The sequence below is a fragment of the Perognathus longimembris genome, chromosome 15, assembly GCF_023159225.1.
Source record: "Perognathus longimembris pacificus isolate PPM17 chromosome 15, ASM2315922v1, whole genome shotgun sequence".
Lineage (NCBI taxonomy): Eukaryota > Metazoa > Chordata > Mammalia > Rodentia > Heteromyidae > Perognathus > Perognathus longimembris.
This window is the reverse complement of record NC_063175.1, coordinates 54,130,591-54,150,194: the sequence shown is the minus strand read 5'-3', so window position 1 is coordinate 54,150,194 and position 19,604 is coordinate 54,130,591. Positions and strand designations below refer to the sequence as shown.

Below are 19,604 nucleotides of genomic sequence, written 5' to 3'. Positions count from 1 at the left end.
TGCTGTACAATTCCTCCTTTATGTAGAGGTATAATTTTCATATGGACACATTAAATATCCTTTAAAAACCCTTTTTTGTTAGAAAAGTGACGTACAGAGGGGTTACCGTTCCTATGTATCCATCAGAAAGAATGACATCATCCCCCCCCCCTTTGTAAGGAAATGGAAAGACTTGGCAAAAGTCTTATTAAATAATGTAAGCCAGACCCAGAGAAACACAAACACTTAGAGTGAGAATTGTTTCACAAGAGAAGGAAGACAGAAGTGATGAAACCAAGAAACCAGCACTGCCTTGATGTTGTACTGTGGTTAGGTCAGGACGCCATCACTGGGGGGAATTAGTTGGAGCACACACGCCTCTTCTGCCTAGCATGTAGCTTCTTGTCATGCTAGAGTTCTTTCTTTCCAAATCAGAAGTTGGAAAATATCTCACCAGGTACCTGGGGGGAGGGGGGTTTGTGTAAGTCTCTGGCTGCCGTGGTCTCTTCTGTGGTCTGCTTCTCTCTGCCAATGCAAGTGCCTGAGGCCAGCCAGCAGGTAGAACTGGCAGGAAGGCCAACACCTGAGGGGCTGTTTCATATCGACTCTCCCCATCTGCAGTTTCTGCCTTGACCTCAGCTGGACCTTTCTATCTGAAATATATTGACCAGCATTGTCATGCTTTATTTTCCCTTGGCAACTATGTGTGAGAGTCAAGGTCACAATCTTATAGACATACCTATCTCAGAGACAGATGTCAGATAAGTAGGATTTGTATATATGTAAGTAGTATATACATGTATAAATAACATATATTTCATACATAGGATATATTCTCTCTAAAATAGTATATGATATATAATTTATATAATAAAGTATACACTATGTTATATACATATGATATACAATAAAGACAATATGTTCTTTAATATGCTATGTAATACTTGAATTAGATATGAAGGAACATATAAATATTTATAAAAACGTATAATATATTCTCTAAATAATACAGAACATATAATTTATATAACATATATATAATGTCAATATATGGTAGATAATATATAATATACATTCCTATTTATGCACACATATAAAACTTTTTTTAGTTCCTGTGTCTTCCTACTTGGATGCCAGTTCCATGAAAGGAAAAGTTGTATTTTTTTTTTTTAGTGTATTATTGTATCCTTGCTGTCTAGAATAGAAGTGGACAAAGACAGTATCTGTTGAATGAATCTTGGTAGCCAATACGATCTTAATAATAAGCTGTTTCCCCGAAAGAGAAGCACCGGAGCCCTTCCAGGAGAGCAGTACTTCTTTTCCTGTGTCGCACTTCAAACCAGAAGATGTGGCTGATACTATCTGCGAGGAAGGAAGCCGTGTCCCGGCTGCGCGGTGCGTGCCATGATAGACTTAGGTTTATTTATGCTTTCTCATAGGCCAGCCTCTCCAACGCTTCCCAGGGATGGACTACCTGCCTTTCCTCTTGGCTCTCCTCCATGTGCACAAAGGTAAAGCCCATCTCTATGTATTCATCGCAAGTTCATTTCATTGTGGGTGTCAGCGTGTGATACGTTCCAGACTCCTTGGAGAATCTCTTTGCTTGTTCTCAGAAAACTGAAAGTTTACAAGTGCCAACTGTCCGCAGTGGAAAAACCGTCTGTCTTTAGTATCACCTCCACCAGTATTTGTGATGTCCGTCTTCAGGATCCTCTAAGTTAGCACTTGCAATGTCTTAGAAATTCTTGTTTACTTGGGGGGTCTAACTGAATCTGCGAACTGTCGTCTGTTTCAGCTCTCTGTGGAGAGATACTTTGGGACACGACTGTGGAATGGAATGAGAATCTGACCCTGGAGTGTGCACACTCGCCGACAAAGTTACTCACCCAGCTGGTGTGGCTGAAGCACAGTGGCCAGAAGAAAGACAGAATTGCCACTTTCAACCCTACTATGGGTCTGGAAATCACGAAACCCTATGCTAATAGGGTGTCCATAAAAAACTCAACAGCGGCTTCCAACGTTCTTATCCTTAGCTTTAAGAAGGCCTCCGAAGCTGACCTAGGCTTCTATACCTGCCATTTCTACACTTTCCCAGACGGGGGTATGGAAAAAATCATACAGGTGGTCACGACAGGTAAGCACCAACGAGTTTTGTTTTCTTTCCCTCTACCTGCCTTATTTGATTCTCAAGGGTCCATCTGGAAGTTGTTAAAGGTTTTATCCTCTTCCAGTGTTTTCCATTTATACTGAAAGTCTAGGAGGTCATTCTCTCAAAGGAGTAGCGCTACGAATGGATTGCTTTCCCCTAAGTCGTCGTTTCTGAGTGACAGGGCTTCACACGTCTGCATGCTGTAGAAGGCAACCCTGGTTTTGTCTTGCCTTCCTGGCCATAGGAGTCTAGCCTGAATTGATGTTAGCAACATGTAGGTAAGGGGCCAGGCCCCTCATTTTCACTGCTTTATCCCAGCCACGTGGTAGCATTTCCTTAAAAGAGCTACCCAGCTCTAGCTTCGGTTCCTGCACCTCCGAGGCCTGCCCACACCATGTATTAATGACTCCCAGTCAGGCTGACTTCATCTTTCACTATTGCCAAGTTCTGGCTAGAGAGAAGGACTCTTACTTCTGAAATTGCTAGTCTGGAAGAGTGTACGGATCGCGTGGTGTGTTTCCTGCTGTCATCACCCGTGGCTGTTGTGTGGTCCACGTCATACGCAGTGAGCATGGGATCTTGTAAAAGCGTGGGTTGCGTGTATAATCGTTATTTTCTCTATCGCCTTGTGTTTGTGGTTCATTCCCTCCGAGCCTCAAGTTCCTGAGTTAATAATACCATGTAAATAATATCAAGTCAATAATTCCATGCTCTTTGTAGACTGGCTTACGGATAAAATACATTTAAAGAATTTGACCGGTGGTCATCAGAAAACAGAAGGCATTTTTATTCTTACTATTATTTCCTAAGCATCTGGTTCAAAAGGAGTCATAATGGACTTTTCAGACATCAGTGATAGTATAAAGAAAGTAGTATTTTGGTTCCATATGTGGTTTTTTTTCTGGTGATGCTCAAATCATAACCTATATATATGTATATATATATATATAGTCATATGATGACATATAATGTCATATATTGTATGACATGTAATGGTTCTTTCCAGAAGACTGCGGCCATGGGAAAAAGAATCACTCATAATATATTTAAATTGTCAAGAGAGATGCAGGGAGATGGGGATAATCCTCAGAACTCCAAATTTTTCTCTGTCCTCCGCTTTCAATGGGCCTCAGAGTACAAGGTAACTTGAGGTGTTTTGGGTTTGCGTGTCAAAGGGCCCATTCCAAGAGGGAGGTCAGGGAGTATCAGAGTATAGGAAAGGTTAGGGACCGTCATCCTGTCTTAGGACAGGGTCCTTGTGAGATGTCTAACACTCAGAATCCCGTGTCTCTACTCACACAAATCAAGCACGCACCGGCCTGTTTCTGCGTGCATCATGCTTTCTCCAGACACACTGTCCAGTCATACTTTCTGTAGCCAATCACAGTCCCCATGGCACCCCAAAGCCCCCACAATATGATATGTTGCTTCATTTAGAAGGGAGCCTCATTCTAAAAAAGAAAAAAATTACAATACAGGATAAAAGATATCAAGTGACCAAAAGGTTAAAAGCTTTTCATATCTGTGAATTTTCCTGTCTTCTGGGTAAAGGTAAATTCATCCTAAATTTTACTGATGGAGAAAGTTTATGGAGTGTCAATTAGCAACACCTCTTTAAACATTCATTTATTAAAAAAAAAAATCCCATTTACCCCCCAGGAGCCCACGTGCTGTTGTGCACAGGTGTCTGTGAGATGGGATTTGCAACGTTCTGAGTGTAGCGTCCATTTTGGACAAATCATTCGCGTGAAGGAATGGATTAGGAAGGGCCTTGAAACGAGGAAGCCATTCTGTATGTGACCTGTGGGTTCCCTTCCTACTTCACCCCCCTCCTCCCCTCCCCTGCCTCGCTCCCCTCCCTGCCACCCATGGTCAGTCTCTTCGCTTTCAGTCACCAGAGGGCGAGCCTTTGGAATCGGGTGGCTTGGCCGTCTCTGAGAACGCAGCATCGGGTGTGTAACCAGGCTGCCCACGCGGACTGCTGCACCTACCCACGTGGGATTGGGGGCAACAGTGCGGAGTATTTTTCTATTTTTTTTTTAACCATTTAGATGTATTGTTTCTTCTTTTCTTCTGAGTTAAGAAAAGAAAGCCCCGCGGGTCTCTTTCGAACTCGGGGGCGGGATGTGGAGTTGCCAGTCAGAGAAAGGATCTCGCAGCTGTCCCTCAGGGTGGGATGAGAAGGGCACCCCCAAGCAACTGGATGTAGTCTTCGTGTTTTCATCATGCGCCATTTTGTTTTGTTTTGTTTTGTTTTTGGCCAGTCCTGGGGCTTGGACTCAGGGCCTGAGCACTGTCCCTGGCTTCTTTTTGCTCAAGGCTAGCACTCTGCCACTTGAGCCACAGCGCCACTTCTGGCTTTTTCTATATATGTGGTGCTGAGGAATCGAACCCAGGGCTTCATGTATACGAGACGAGGACTTTACCACTAGGCCATATCCCCAGACCCAATCATCATGCGCCATTTTGAAGGACATCCTGATTAAAGGCCAGGGTGGGGGGATGTTCTACCCGATCGTGACATTCGGAAGGCTGACTATTTTTCCCCTTTTAATCTAAGGATATTAACAAGCTTAAACACGGGTTGAATTTTAAAACATTTACCTTAAAATTTCGCGTAAAATTTTCCTTTTGCGCATTATTAGCAATATGCTCTACAAATGTTAAATCTTTGTGCAAGCATACAGAGAGAGTGGGCTACCTGCTTAACACAAAAAAATGTAACTCTTGGAATCAAGAAACTCCGTGTTTGATAGCAGATGATAAGAATTTCCAATGGCCGAAGGAACTGAGCCCGGCGGAGTCTCTATACATAATCACGCCTGCTATTTCCTGTCAATATTGTACATAGGTTTTCTTTTCTTAACCACCATGGCTCACTTGAATGTGGCTAATACCTCCTTTTTGGTGAAACTGAGAAGAAATGAGGTCTGCTGGTTTCTCCCAGGCTTCAGGCCTGTTTACTCCATCATGTCCCTTAACCCCTGACGGGAAATCTCAAGCTGCCTGTCGCCGATTGCCTTACGTTCAGGGTGAAATCTTCATTCGAATCTGGCCTGGAACTCAGGGAATCAGGAAGCTTCAAGCATGGTTCTGAGTTTTTGTACTGCAAGGATTAAAAAACGGATGGCTTTATTTATTTGAGGAAACAAACTAAGTGGACATCGGGAGTCCGGCTTGGCTTGAAAGCGAGGCCGTCGATCTGTTTCCAGGGCCCTGAGCTGTCAAGCGGGGTTTGGTCGGCAGCGCGTGCAATTCGAAGCCAGGGGGACGTTGGGGATTGCGGATCCCAGTTTGCAAGGCAGCTGACCACCCGGTGCACGCGGCCAAGGTGGCCATGGCGCAGGGGCGGAAACCCAAGGCCGCAGCTTGAAGGCTGGCCAGGCCCAAGTGTGCGAGGGCATCTGTGTGGGCACGCAGGAGGGCGGGGGGAGGGAGGGGAGCAGTGGAGGGGGGAAGGAGGTCATTGGGGTCATCCACTGAGGAGGGAGTGGCAGGTGGTTTGAGCCTCGGGAGGCTGAGTGGCGGGCTGGCTCGCTCATGGACGGGCCAGGCTCTCTGTGTCCTGGGCACTGACCCTTAGGCGGCCTGGGCACCAGCAGCGAACACAGCGCGTTCCCCACTCCCTGACTCCTCACGCGTGTCTGTCGCTGGCCAGGGGCGCTGACCGGCCTGATCCTGTAACGAGCGGGAGGGATGGCGGTGCTGAGCCCTGGGGGCGGAAGGGATGGCAAAGGCCATGCCGATGTGGATGCCATGGGTCTCCAGCGGTGTTCCCCCTTCCATCATTCTCTCTCCTCCCCTCCGTCGCCTCAAGCAGCAACACCCAGAGGGAAACCCCCAGTGTGGCACTGCTGGTCCCTGGGCTCAGGAACCTTTTGCTGGGCTCTTCGAATGGACCATCGTTCCCTTACTCTCAGACCTGGTTGTTGCTTTCAATCCCAGGATGGTTGCGGGCTCGTGGTCCACCCGGTTGAAGGGCTAGGGAAGGAGTCTCAGCCTCAGTGTGTTCTTAGCCTGGATGGCTGGAGAGCCTCCTGCCCTTGTTGCTTCCTCTCACAGTGATGGAGACGACGCAACACCTCTTCCCCTGGTCTTTACCACAACAGCTCCTCCCCCCCTCGGCACCCACGAGCCGCCTGACAACCACAGGGCTCCCAGCATGCTTCCTCTGCAGAGCTGTGTGGGTGACCCTGCTCCGGGGTGGGGAAGGGGTGGTGCAGGAGGGAGGGCGGACGGACGCCACCGTCGGTGCCCACTGGGTCACTGTGGAAAAAGTTGAGCCCACTCAGGCCTGGGCTCCCCCCGCCCCCACCACCGGGCCCTCACGGGTGGTCTTCTTCTTCTTCTTCTTCTTCTTCTTCTTCTTCTTCTTCTTCTTCTTCTTCTTCTTCTTCTTCTTCTTCTCCTTCTTCTTCTTCTTCTTCTAAAATTCCTCTGGTCAGAGGCTGAGAAATAGAGCATTGTTCTGTGGCCCTTTCTCGTGGAGTCTTTTCTGCAAGATTGGTAGCTAGGTATAAGTTAACTCGAAAGGAACCTTACAGGGGATTTACCCATGGACAGACCCCACTGCCTACTGGGAATAAAAATTATAGTTTGCATTTTATAAAATAAAGAACGAGGGTAGTGTGTGTGTGCGTGCGTGCGTGCGTGTGTGTGTGTGTGTGTGTGTGTGTGTATCTCAGTGCTGGGATAGCCTCAATTCCTGGTTGGCTTTTCTGTTCAAGGCTGATTTTTTTCCCCCCTGGCTGAGCTGGCTTCAAACTGCAGTCCTCCAACTGAGCTCCCTAAGTAGCTAGGACCACAGGCATGGGACACCAGCACCTAGCAAAGTGAGGGATTTTTAATGTACATACAAACCAGAACATAAGTAACTGAAAGGAAGCCGAAGCCAAGCTTCCGGTCTCCCCAGTGGGGTTGACTTTCTCTGAGGAATTGTTCCTGGGTCCAGGTGAGACGTGAACAACCACGAAAATCATGGGGGGAAAAAAAAGAGACTTGATCTCTAGGTTGTGCTTTTTGTCACTGGTTGCTTTTGGGAGTGGAGACTGCAAATAGAATGGTTTTTCCTTCAAGAAAATGGTAGGAGACTATTTCTGAAGACATTAAAGATTGGGAAACTGTTAGGAATTTTAAGAGTCAGTCTTCCAGGGACCAATGCAAAACAGCTCCCTTGGGAAACGTCTCTCGTACTTACTCTACGATAGTTTTAATTAAATAACTCAGCGATGGGGCAGTTGGCCCTTCCCTTGAGAGAGTATCCCCAATCCAGTAAATCTCAGTGGGAGAAAGCTTCCCCTAACTCCAGCGATTTAGCTAACTTACATTTTCTAACAGTCGGATCTGCCAATCGCCCAGAGAGAAAGAGCCATGTCCGTACACTATTGATATGATATGCATGTATATGGACAGAGGTAGCATAGAGCCGTGGAGAAGTGTGTGCATCATACCTGCTGAATTCAGTGGAAGGACGGCATACGGAACAAAGTCTGGGCATGAGTTCTGTATTTACATGCTCCATTTAACGAGCAGAATACTTCAGAAATCTGACATTCACGTTGCAGCGGACTAGCTTCTAAGAACACACCGGTCTTTGCTTGGCAGGCTGAAGGAAAGAAATTCTATGTGCTACCAACAGAGGCATTTCAGAATAGCTGAGTGAAGGGACACGGGTGGGGGTGGGGTGGGTGCACCTGCGATCAGTGTAAGGTAATTTCATTCTTGACATATAAAGGACTCGTGACTAGAATATTCTAGCTCAGCTTCGCAGTTCTCCTGTATGAATGCACAGAATACATTGCTTTTGCTTCACCCACTGGGTGCTGTAGTTGGGCATACGCAGGAGGAACCACTGAAGAATTCTATTATGATCTTGGAGATGGAGGGTGGCGATAACAGTGAATGTCCACAAATGCACCGGTTTGTCTGTGTCATTAGCTCACACCATCAGATCCTCAAAATATCCACTTAGTATCTTTCCAGAAGTATAGTTGCTCACTTAAGACCATCTACATATCATGGCGTTTATAGCTTCTTTCTTCTGTTTTCCTTAAATCCTGGCAATGTTTTCTAAAGAAGGGAACATTTATTATGACAAATATACACACAACTGCTGGTATTACGTTTCTTTGAGCTCAAAGTATTTGAATTTTAATATTATTTTTTTTTTTTTGGCCAGTTCTGGGGGCTTGAACTCAGGGCCTGGGTGATGTCCCAGAGCTTCTTTTGCTCAAGGCTAGTGCTCTACCACTTGAACTACAGTCAAAAAGCCAAGTGGTCTTTTCTGACTAGTTTATTGGAGAGAAGAATCTCATGGACTTTCCTGCCTGGGCTGGCTTCAGTCTGATTCTCAGTTCTTGGCCTCCTGAGTAGCTAGGATTATAGGCATGAGCCATGGGCGCCCAGCTCAAGACTGAAGTCCTTTTAAGAAGTGATTATGGAACTGAGCAAAAGCAGGTGAGGACGCAGAGAAAGCTGTTCTGAAAGCTAGACCAGGGGAGGCACTCCAAGGAAATCCAACTCACTGGACCCTAAATTTGGATTTCCAGCCTTCAGAAGTGTGAAATCATAAATGTCTGTTGGTGAAGCCACACCCACCGCCTGTGGCATTTGGTTATGATAGCTGCTTCGAGGCTTCTGTTGGCTGTCCTGTCTGCAGTTAAATGGAGAGAGCAAGCTTGCATTCACACCTTCCGAGAAGTAAAGGCATTTTCACAAGTGGTGTTGAAGTTTGTGGCACATCACACTTCCTGAAGAGTTTTGAGAAGGACTAGGAGGGGACTATCAGATTAATTCCCTTATGCAGAGTTAGTTCAAACGTGAGCTGGAATAAGAAAGGCTGCATGAATATTTTAGAACAACGGGCGGGAGAAAAATGAGATTCCTGTCTAGACCTTATTCTAGATACAGGTGATTGGCAGGGAGAGCAGGGCACATGTTTGGAAGAAATTTAGAAATTAGAATCAGTAGGACCTACTGAGGAAGCAGATGAGTGAATAAGGGAGGCAAAGTTAAACATGACATCCAGTTTCTCCCCAGTGGGGAGATGGCAAAGGAATCCGTTTGGAGAATGGACTGTGACCTTGTGTGTGTGTGTATGGTTAAGGGTGGAGGAAACAGCCAAATCTGAATTATTTTCGTGATTGGTTTGCCTCTCCTTGCCACACACTTACCTCTGTAAGAATTCTTTGGAGTGAGTTAGTTATTTCTTTTCTTTGCAAGATCATTCTGCAGTCCTCATTCGAGTTTCTATTTGGTATGCACTCATTACCAGAACATTCTTCCACTTTTCTAGACAGAAGAATGAGGCTCGTTGGCTTTAATTTCATGACCAAGGTATAACTTCCTTTCTGGGCAGTACCATCGAAAAGCCAGTGAAACATGGTGGCCCTTCGCGCAAAGCACATAGTGGGTTGTGTCACGTAGGTGAATTGGCGGCATCTGCAGAGAAAGTTGACAGGAGGTTTCCTTTCTGTGGTAAGATAATTTTGTCTAATGAAACTCCAGGGAGGCGAGCTTCTAAAGGGAGAGAGAAAGCTTCCACTCAACCCGTGATGTCACAGAAGAGAAGGGTTAGGAGACACTGAGGTTGAAGTCAGGAAAGTTTGTTAGTAAATCAGAGGAGAGATAACATACGTGCAGAAATGGGTGCAGACAGAGCTGTTAATGGGTGTAATTGGTGCTCTGACCTCAGGAAAGTGTGTGAAAGTGTGCTGGGGATATGGCTGAAAATTCACTTCAGAATGAGTGCTGTTTGGTCATTTGTTCTGGATGTCTGGTATCTTTAGCCATTCTTGCTTCCATTCTGCTTTGTATTCGCTTGGGCCTGGAGACTTTAAGTTGGCCTCTTGACTAAATTCTGGCAACACAGGCCAGAGGCCTTACACCTACCTTTAAAACAAGGACGCCAGATGTGCCTTCCACCCGAATCGTCCTATCTTAAGACGATTTCCTCTTTATCAACACTTTCTATAGTCATTTTATCTATTGTTCTCCTCGTCCTGGCAAAGGTCTTAAAAAAAAACCAAACCTATTCTCGCTCTGTTCCTCGAGTGAGTCAATTTTTTTGGGCAAATGGGAAAGGCCAGAGAGAAAAAGCAGTACTTCATCCTTTTTTAAGATGCACCTGTTTTGCAGCACACTGAGGGCTTAACGCAAAGACAATCACTCTCTCGATTCCTGGCTTCTGTTTCCCACTGCTCATTTTTCCCGATTTCTCTTGGCTCAAAACCACACCATCTCTGGAGTGTTCTTGGCCTTCCTTCCCACTCCATTCTCTGAAAATGTTTGGTTGCCTGTGCTGTTTGCAACTTCTTCTCACTCCTTTTCTCTACTCAGTGTGTTCAGAACTTTCTGGAACTCCCTTTACAAAACTTTGCCAGATACTTCTTAAATACTCCTTTGACCTTGTTACTTGTTTGCACCTCTGGGCTTTATTATTTCCCCCAGTTTTTAAACATCTTTATTTTAGTTATTTTGGTGGGGTGCTTTCATTGGATCGTCACCCTTTGGCTCTGCCATTCACCCGTAAGAGGTTTTGTTTTAAATACTAGCCCTTAAGATCCGTTACCATACATTTTCCCTGTACTTTTCAGAAAAAAAAAAATTTAGTATTGAAGTTTCTTTTGGGATTTTTTTTGTAGTTAAGGACACCTTTAAAATTTTTTTTAAAACCACTGTACTTGCATTTTACTATGATTTCCACTTTTCATATATATATATATATTTTTTTTAATTTTTTTTTTTCCAGAGCTGAGGACCGAACTTGGGGCCTTTGTACTCGCCAGGCAGGTGCTCTTCCACCGAGCTAAATCCCCAGCCCCTATAATTTCCACTTGTAATTATGTAAAATTTCCAGTGAGCTCTTTTGACTTGGCCTTTTTAAGTCAGAACTCCCTTTAGTCATTCGAAATACCAACCACGGTGCTCAATAACATCCACCACCCCTTGGTTCCCGTGTGTCCCGTAGCCAGGTAGTTTAAATCTTCTGAGAAAGGATTCACAATCACATGTGCATAACTTACGAAGCCGGTCGGTCTTCCCTAGTTTATTTTTCGTGTCTGCCCTGTCGGGCACAGCATTTCCCTGTGGAAGGGGCGAGGCGCTGCTCTACAGCCGAACACAAAGAACTGCATTCCACCGTCTAAAGCGGAGGCCTCCGATTTGCAGATTTACAGCTCAGATAAATTGTCCTCATAGACAACATTCTATTTTTTTTATTATTATTGTAGGCCTGAGGGCTCAATCCTCCATTGGTTTTTATTGATTAGTTTTTGCTTTATCCCACATCAGATATGTCACACCTAGGGAGGTCGTGGCCTTTGTGGATAAACTTTCCCACAAATCTTACATTTTTTTAGACCTATGGAATTTGGGGAAGTCAAATGATACATTTCTATTGCCATTGTGTCTTCTACTAAGAGGGCGATGGAAGCTTCAAAAGGAAAAAGCATTCGTGTTTTTGTTTTATGTAAGGCCGGAGCCGGTGCCACGAAACAAGGACAAGAAGAAGACCCTGTTAGTGGTGTCTGCTGAGGGGTGTCAGGGTCGCGTGCTGTCAATCTAGACCTCAGGGCTCCTAAGCCCCGCCCCACGCTTGGCTTCCTCTCCATGACCCGCTTGCTCTATTCATGCTTGCTTTTGCTTTTGCTACCGCATTTCTCCTTCAACTCTTGTCTTATTTGCTTTTTAATATTAGTATTTGCTTTGGCTTGCCTCATTTCCGAGCTCTCTGATAGTGGACGTGGCTCGGCTGGCATTTTTCCCCCCTCCCAGTGGTATGTCCTTGAAACGTGCCCTGAGCCTAGGTTCTTATTGACATAGTGGAAAGATGGTTTGTAGTTTCCACCAAATTGCACCATTTCTAACTCAGGTCTTTAGCCCTTCAACATTTAACTCTTTTATTTATCCCAGGAGTTTTTTTTTTCTCTTTTAAATGTAAGACTTTACCGACATTCAGAAAATACTCAGGCCTTTCTTCTTGACAATGTAATTATTTGTTTTATATATTATGTTTATACTTATCTTGAAAAATTACACATATCCTTTGTAGTCAGGCCGACTAAAAATCTTGCAATGTATTTACTGCATCTCCAGTTACCTATGCAAATTTTCTGAATGAATTCTATTTTTTTTCAGTATTTTTACACCTAGTGCACCACTGTGGAAGTGATAGCTGGACGTTTATCATGAGGATTTTCTGTATCTGGTACACCTGACCCTAACCGGAAATAAAAACAATGTGGCTTCTTAGCGGTCCCTTGGGTGTGGCAATCCAGTGGCCTTAGCACTCTGTCATACATCACACCCTTACAATCTTTTAACACTGAATTCACAATTGCAGTAAGATACTTGCACTCTCTTGCGGTATGTTCCCCAGGAAAGGCGTAGGGTTTGCTTATGTTTGCTGCCCACCAATATGTCATCATGAATCATTTTACATTAGACCTTATGAGCTGTGACGTTTGTGATTAGCTCACCTGAGTGTCAAGGGCACAGTGCTTGGTGCTGTGTGCGAGACTCTGGTCAGATGTGCCCTTTGCTCAGTTTGTCCTGGCGCAGTGTCTTACACCATCCATCCATCTCAGAGCTTCTCTCTCCGTCAAGGGACTCTTGGCAAGTGTGGAGCTTCTTTAGAGTGAATCTAAGATGCTCAAGTCTTCCTTCACCAACCTTCTCCCTTCTACCCGAAAGCACGGAGAGCAATGCATTCATTGCTAGATGAGAAATTCCATTTCTGATCTCTTTTTCCACAGTCGTTTGTTGCTCAACAACCTGTGTGAAGAACTGAAGAATAAAATATGCCTATGCATAATTCAGGCCAGGTGAAGAAAGCGATGAGACAAAACACATTGGGAAGGAAATCATGGAAGAACTCTTGCTTTCCTCAGAAAACATCAGCTCTGTGCCATGCCATAGCTTAGCCTCTGCACTGTGGATGAAAAAGAAAATATAGATTAACATTAGAGCAGAAGTGTGGGTGGTACAAGTGCATGTGTGTGTCAGGGCGTGTGAGCAGGGCGTGGGCTGGGAAAGCTTAATGCAACAGGAAACTCTGGATTCCATAGGCCAGAGGCAGAGGTGGGAGGAATGGAAGGAAATGTGGTTTGGGAGCCGCATCCAACTATGTGTGTCCTTCATTGGAGGCCCGGAGAATAAGGCTCGGAGCAAGGTCGGGCGTAGCAGTGAGAAAGCTTGCCATGGCCATGGTTGGTTCTGGAGGATTTGTGATAGTGCTAACAACTATGGATTTTTATCCTGTGTACTGAGCAGATGCATGGAGGGTTAACTTTTTTGGGTTAGCGTAAATTATTTGTATAAAGTTTCACAAGGAAGCCATTGTGATGTTTGCATAGCGTACTTCAATTTTTTTTTAATTTTTTTTGGTTAAGGTGATGTACAGAGGGGTCACAGTTACACATGTAAGGTAGTGAGTACATTTCTTGTCAAACTTGCTACCTCCTTCCTCATTTTTCTCCCTCCTCCCCAATTCCCCACCCCTCCTTCCCAGTTGTGCAGTTGGTTTACAACATACAGTTTGATAAATATTGCTGTTGCATTGGTTTGCCTTTCATCCTTTGTCTCACCATTTTGGTATTCCCCTTCCCTTCCCTAATTCAGATAAACGTATATACAATACTGCATCGTATACTTTGATCAAACTTTTATCATTTGTATTTTTCTTTATTAACCTGCCTCCTTTCTCTTTCCCTTTTTAGTGGACTTCAAAATACACATGTATCACGTATTTGAAAATATTCACCCTCATTACCCTCTCAATGCCTGTTTTCCCTCCCAGTGCTGCCCCCTCAAAACATAAAATACTATTATATTCTGGGTCTTGATTGTACCTATGAGTGGGAATGTGATATTTGTCTTCCTGAGCGCTGCGTCTCTTGCTTAGGATGGTGCTTTCTACCAGAACTATTTTTCAAATGAAATAATTTCATTTTTCTTTACTGTTGAATAACACTCCATGAATACCGCATTTTATTTATCCATCCATTGGTTTTGGGGTACCTAAGCTGATTCCCCAGCTTGACTACGGTGAATAGTGCAAGTGTAAGGCGTCTCTATAGTGTGTTGCTTGAGCTGCATGGGATTTTAGGCTAAGGACTTGAGTCAGATTTGTTTCACAGAAACTTCTGGGGCTGCATCTGGAGATGGGCAGACGTGAGGCGGGCACGAGGAGAGAGAGCAGGGAGAGAGTGCAGTCATTATCACCCAGGGAGGGATGAGAATGATCGCTCTCCAGTGGGCACATGGACCCCCAGGCAGATTGAAAGCTTTGAGGAGGGAGTGATGGGTAGACAGAGGTGATGAAGATGGCGGATAGAGCTGGAGGCTCGATTCTTCCTGGGCAGCAGGACAGGAAGACCTGCAGAGATCTCCAAAGGATACCACATCACAGAGTCTACAGCTTTCATTTTTATGCAACATCCTCTCTTTAGAAGCAGAATTGAGGTGACTACAATGAATTCTCAGGGTACGGGTATTTAGTATAGAAATTTCTGGTATTCTGTTACTTACAAAAAAAGAAAACGTATGCTCCATTCCCTGAGTGGGTTTAAACTTGGGTTGATAAATCATTTATTCATAATAAAAGATGAATATGAGGTCTGTAGACCCATGACTCATCAGAAAATATTATTCCTTGGTTCAGTTCTTGTATAAATATTAAGAAAACATTCCTCTTCTGTACTCCATGTATCAAACATTTCACTATTTATTGTTGAGATGACAAATGTCACGAGTCTTTTCTTTCTGGAAAACATTCTATTTCATAGACATTACTCTGGCAGCCTATTTTTTTTTTAACTTTAGACTTAAATTTGAGAAGATATTTTCAGGATCCATACTCAATTGAGGGAGAGGAAACCGGGAGATAAGTAGATGTGGCATTAAATTATCCCCTAAGGCGAGAGCATCCCCAAATCTACTCTTGAGCATTGGCTTCATTTGATTTCTCTTCCATAGTTTTCAAGGTACCTATGTGCCTAGTTAACCTCTGTCTACCATGTACAGCAAGGGTTTTAGTTTGTGGTACCTCACAAAGGAACCGCCATCTTGGAGCTTTTCTCTGGTTGTTTAAGCCCTTCGTGATTTATTTATATGTCTCTCTTAGATGCCTTATTTCAGCCTGTGAGTAAATTACTTTTGCTGTTGAATACAATCGAAAGGAGGCTTTGTACTCCTATTACTCTACGGCAATATGCCTCTGAAATGAAATGGCATACTGTGATAAACTTCACCTTGATCGAAGCACATTAGGATATATTTGTAATTGCTGCAGTTGGCTGGGGCCCATCCTGTGATTAGACTGAGATCCCCAAATTTTATGGCTTTCTGTTTTGTTTTGCTTTTAAAAGGCAAACCCATAAATGTGATAAATGTAATTCCAAGATAATGGAGTTAGGAGGCCATTACTGAAGGCAATTGTAGAAGAAAATGGAGAGTGTAAAATGATGACTTTAAAATATTTAAAATTATGGACGTGGAAATTAAATTACAGACGTTGGAGGGAAGTGTGTCTTATGCCTGGGAAATGGAAGTCATCCCTAATTTAGACGAAGAGTTTGCAGTGAGATAAAAGAGCCAGAGAAAATGGCAAACACTGTTTAAATGTTTCAAAAGGAACCATAGCAATTAGTTCCGACACTTAAAAATGGCATGTAGTAACAAGCCATATCATGTGGTAGGAGGCACATTTGTCTGAGCTTTTCCTGAATAACTGACCAGGAAAAGGATTTTGGTTTTTTTTTTTTCTTCTTCTTCTAAATTTTATCTTTGCTACTAGTGCTTGTAATTTGAATGTAGCTCTCACATGAATTCCAACAAATGGAGAATCACAACACCATTAAAACCACCTAGGATCTTTGACTAGTGACATTGACTCAGTACTCATTTTATTAGACTAAAAATTCATCATATGCACTCTGATAATTCAACAGAATGTTTACATATTTTCATAGATTTCTGTTTATTTTGCTACTAGTAAATTAAATCGACTGGCAGCAATTCTCAACCCTATCAGATTCACTGTTCTCTTTCACAATGAATATTTTTTGAAAATCCTCTTAGCTATTTTGAACTACTGTTGGCCAATGAGGAAATCATTGCTACACATAATTTCAAAAAAATAGAAATAAGCTCTGAGCATAATATAAATAGGAAAGAAGAAGCTAGCAATTTATAATAAGATGGTATGCATTTTTAATATAATTTCATTGCTATTATTAAGCTGTTCTACAGAGGGGTTACAATTTCATAACTGAGCACAGTTCTTTTTGGACAATGTCACTTCTTCCTTTACTTTTCCCATTTCCCTTTCCTATCCCTGCCCACAAGTGCTGTAGTTCACTTTTCCACACAGTGTATTCTGAATACCATGACTGCATTTGATCACCTCTCTTTCCATTTCGGCACCCCTTCCTTTCATAACTCTAAAAAGAAAAACAAGCCTCAAAAGCAAAAATAAACACCCACCACCACCATCACCACCATCGATGGCAACAAATCCACATATCCATTTCTCAGAATTTATTTTGATAAATAGAATTTTAAATGTTTAGAGAAGTTACGCTTTTGGCTTCTTCCCTTAAGAATACCCTCCTGTGTGTGAATGCCTACAGTTGTGTATATATTACCATGTTCAGTTGTATTTTAGATCTAGTTTCCATACATTAGAGAAAACATGAGCCGTTCAAGACAATATGTATTTTATATGCAAATACTGGGGCACTATATTGCGTGAGAAGGCAAAATGAAGTGGTACACGTGTTCACTATCATTTACAACCACTGTGACTCAGTTATTCTATATTCTGTAGTTATTGAGGATGCCAGTTCCAAAAGAAGCAATTCCTGGTGAAGTCCTACTTCAAAAGGAGATCTCTCCTGGCTTTAAAATAGATGAGGGAATTCCTAGGAAAGACAGATTAGGCTAACACAGTTCAAAACAATTTTGTAAACTTTTCTGTTCACCAATTTTCTTTCAGAGGAGTTAGGACCATTTGCATTATTAATTGTAATTCCTTTGAGGGCTGTTAAGTTTGGTCCAGAACTCAGAGCAAGTTACTTTAGAACCTGAACAGTTTTATTTTCTTGGAAATAACAGAGTGACAGCAGGATGCACCTGAAATTGTTTTGGTTGTCATTCTCAATTAGAAAAAGGGCCAAAAGTCTGATCTCTGTGGCTCTTATTCCTCTCCACCCCCCCCGCCCCATTTTCTTCTAGTAGAAATGCTTTTCTGAAAGAGCAATATATAAAGGATCCCACACAAATGCTGATCTCTGTAGGGCTTTGCTAGCAAATTAGGAACCTGCAGGGCTATTGCAAAGCCTTGCAGCCACAGGTTCAGTCAAGATTTGAAAAGAACTATTTCTCCCACAGTCCATGAGCACAGTGGACTTATTGCAATGGGGTAGCCATTGTGAGTTTCTTTTCTGGTGGTACTAATGAACTCTAGAGCTTTCCTTTTCTTTCTTCTATTGCCAATGTCACTAAAATGAGGTGGCTCATAAGAAGCAATCAAAGGAGGTTTCTCTGAACTCCTGGGACAGGTTAAAAAGTCCCAGGTCCATTTTGCACATGCCATAAGGAAGATTGTATGGGAAGGCAGAATGTCAAAGTCAGAGCTTCTCATTTCCTGATTAAATATACACAGCCAAATTTTAGGGTAGAAGTGCTACTAACACTGAACATTTTAGGTCATTGCTCTGAAATAATGCTAAGAATCTATGATCAAAATGGAACCATTTTTCAAATTTTGGAAATGTCTCTAATGAAAGCGAGGCACTCCTCTCAATTCATTTCGTTTCCAGAAAGTTCATTAAGAGCAGTAGAGATGACAGAGGAGGCAAGAGATGCCAGTGCTTTTCTGTACGCTTCAGTACAAAGCATTTTCCCTTTTCTCCTGTGATGTGGTCTACCAGTCTCTTGGCCTAAGACTTCTTCCTCTTCCCTTGGGCTGTTCCATTTCTCCTTATTATGCAGGTGGAGTGTGTGACCAGCCTGGATGGGCTCTCCACCCCCAAGTAGCCACTACTTCTCCATGGGTATGTGTGTGTACACAATGGAGTTTTATTCGGCCATGCAGTAGAGTGACATTGGGTCATCTGTAGGAAAATGGTGGAACTGGAGATCATCATGTTAAGAAAACTAGCACATTTCATTTGTGGAATTTAGAGTGGGGAAAAAATGGACATGAAAGAGGACACTATGACTGGGGGGAGAAAACAGAGATAGAGGGGAAGCTAGTGGGTGATGGAGTGAGCATAGTCAAAGTTCATTACACGAATGCATGAAAATGTCTTCCTGATATATTTCTGGTCGGTGACGTTAAGAAATCCTTTAGGAATGTTTGCCGCCTCGATTAAAGCTGGGTTTTGTTTTCAAGCCCTGTCCATCTACTATCTCAAGTGCTTCCAGATTGACTTTCCTGTCCACCCTATCTTCAACGTTCTCCACAGGACTCTTTCCTCTGCTGTGTTGTGTAAAGGTCAAAGGGGAAGGCCAGGGAAGGTGACCCGGCAGGTCTAAGAAAGCCACCGCTAGTGGCATCAGGCCTGGCAGAAATCTCCACAGATTGCTTATTCACCATCAGCCACTGGTACCCACAGCTTCTGCTCATGAGGGGCTCTTTCCTATTGCCTCGGCTTTACAAGCAGAGCCACACTGAGCCCTGGGGGAACCTTCCACTTATGAGAAGCTAGTGCATTTCTGTCCCCTGGAAAGCCTCCAATTGGGGCGTGCATGCTGCGTGCACCAAGGAGGTATTGCATCCGTTACAAGTGAGTCAGGCCAGACACTGGCTCGCGTCCTTACTCCCCCGGCCTAATTGTTCTCATCTATGAGGTGATGCTTCAGCGTGTAGGTTGTTTAAAACGTTAAAATGAAATCGGATATGCAAAGCACTTTGCAGGGTGTCGAGTAGATGATGAGTACTCCAGAAAGTATGACTGTTACTATCATCAGGTTAGACTCAGAGGTTAGATTCTTATCAACCTCTGGGAAAGGAGCATGTTTCAGTCTGAAGAGTGGGAGGTGAAACTCGCCCCAGACGGAGTGACAATCCCAGCCCTCAGAGGGGAAGGATTTTACGTCTAAAATTTTAAAGATTTTTTATAACCCAGATATCTTGCTTTCCAAATATGTGGAGTTTTATTTTTCCTTTGTTTCAACTAAGGAAACAAGACATACCCTTAAGGTACACAATGGGCACCATTTTGAAAGTAGCCATCGCTTACTTCATGACAGCACTGGTGATTTTAGTGTCTCTGGTGTCTGGACAACATCCTTCCTATACTAGAACACTTCAGTTGACATAGAGAAATCAGACACATTGAGTAGCATAAGCAAATGAAGGCGTTGTGGCATTCAGTTGGAGAAAAATGTTAAGGTCATAGTTCAAACATTTGATTTGGAGGCAACTCTTGGTAGGCTAAAATTGTTTGTTTAGTATATTCGTGTTTGTGTG

At 43.5% G+C, this 19,604-nt stretch overlaps 1 protein-coding gene across 1 annotated transcript in view; it reads left to right on the top strand.

Annotated features, from left to right (window-relative positions):
• Window positions 1–1,149: 1,149 nt before the first annotated feature.
• Cd226 (CD226 molecule) overlaps window positions 1,150–19,604 on the top strand; it is a 31,261-nt gene continuing 12,806 nt past the window's right edge. Inside the window, exons 1-2 of the mRNA XM_048363284.1 lie at window positions 1,150–1,490; window positions 1,775–2,113. Coding sequence (XP_048219241.1) covers window positions 1,445–1,490; window positions 1,775–2,113 — 385 coding nt within the window. The 5' untranslated portion in view covers window positions 1,150–1,444. The remainder of the gene's footprint in view (window positions 1,491–1,774; window positions 2,114–19,604) is intronic.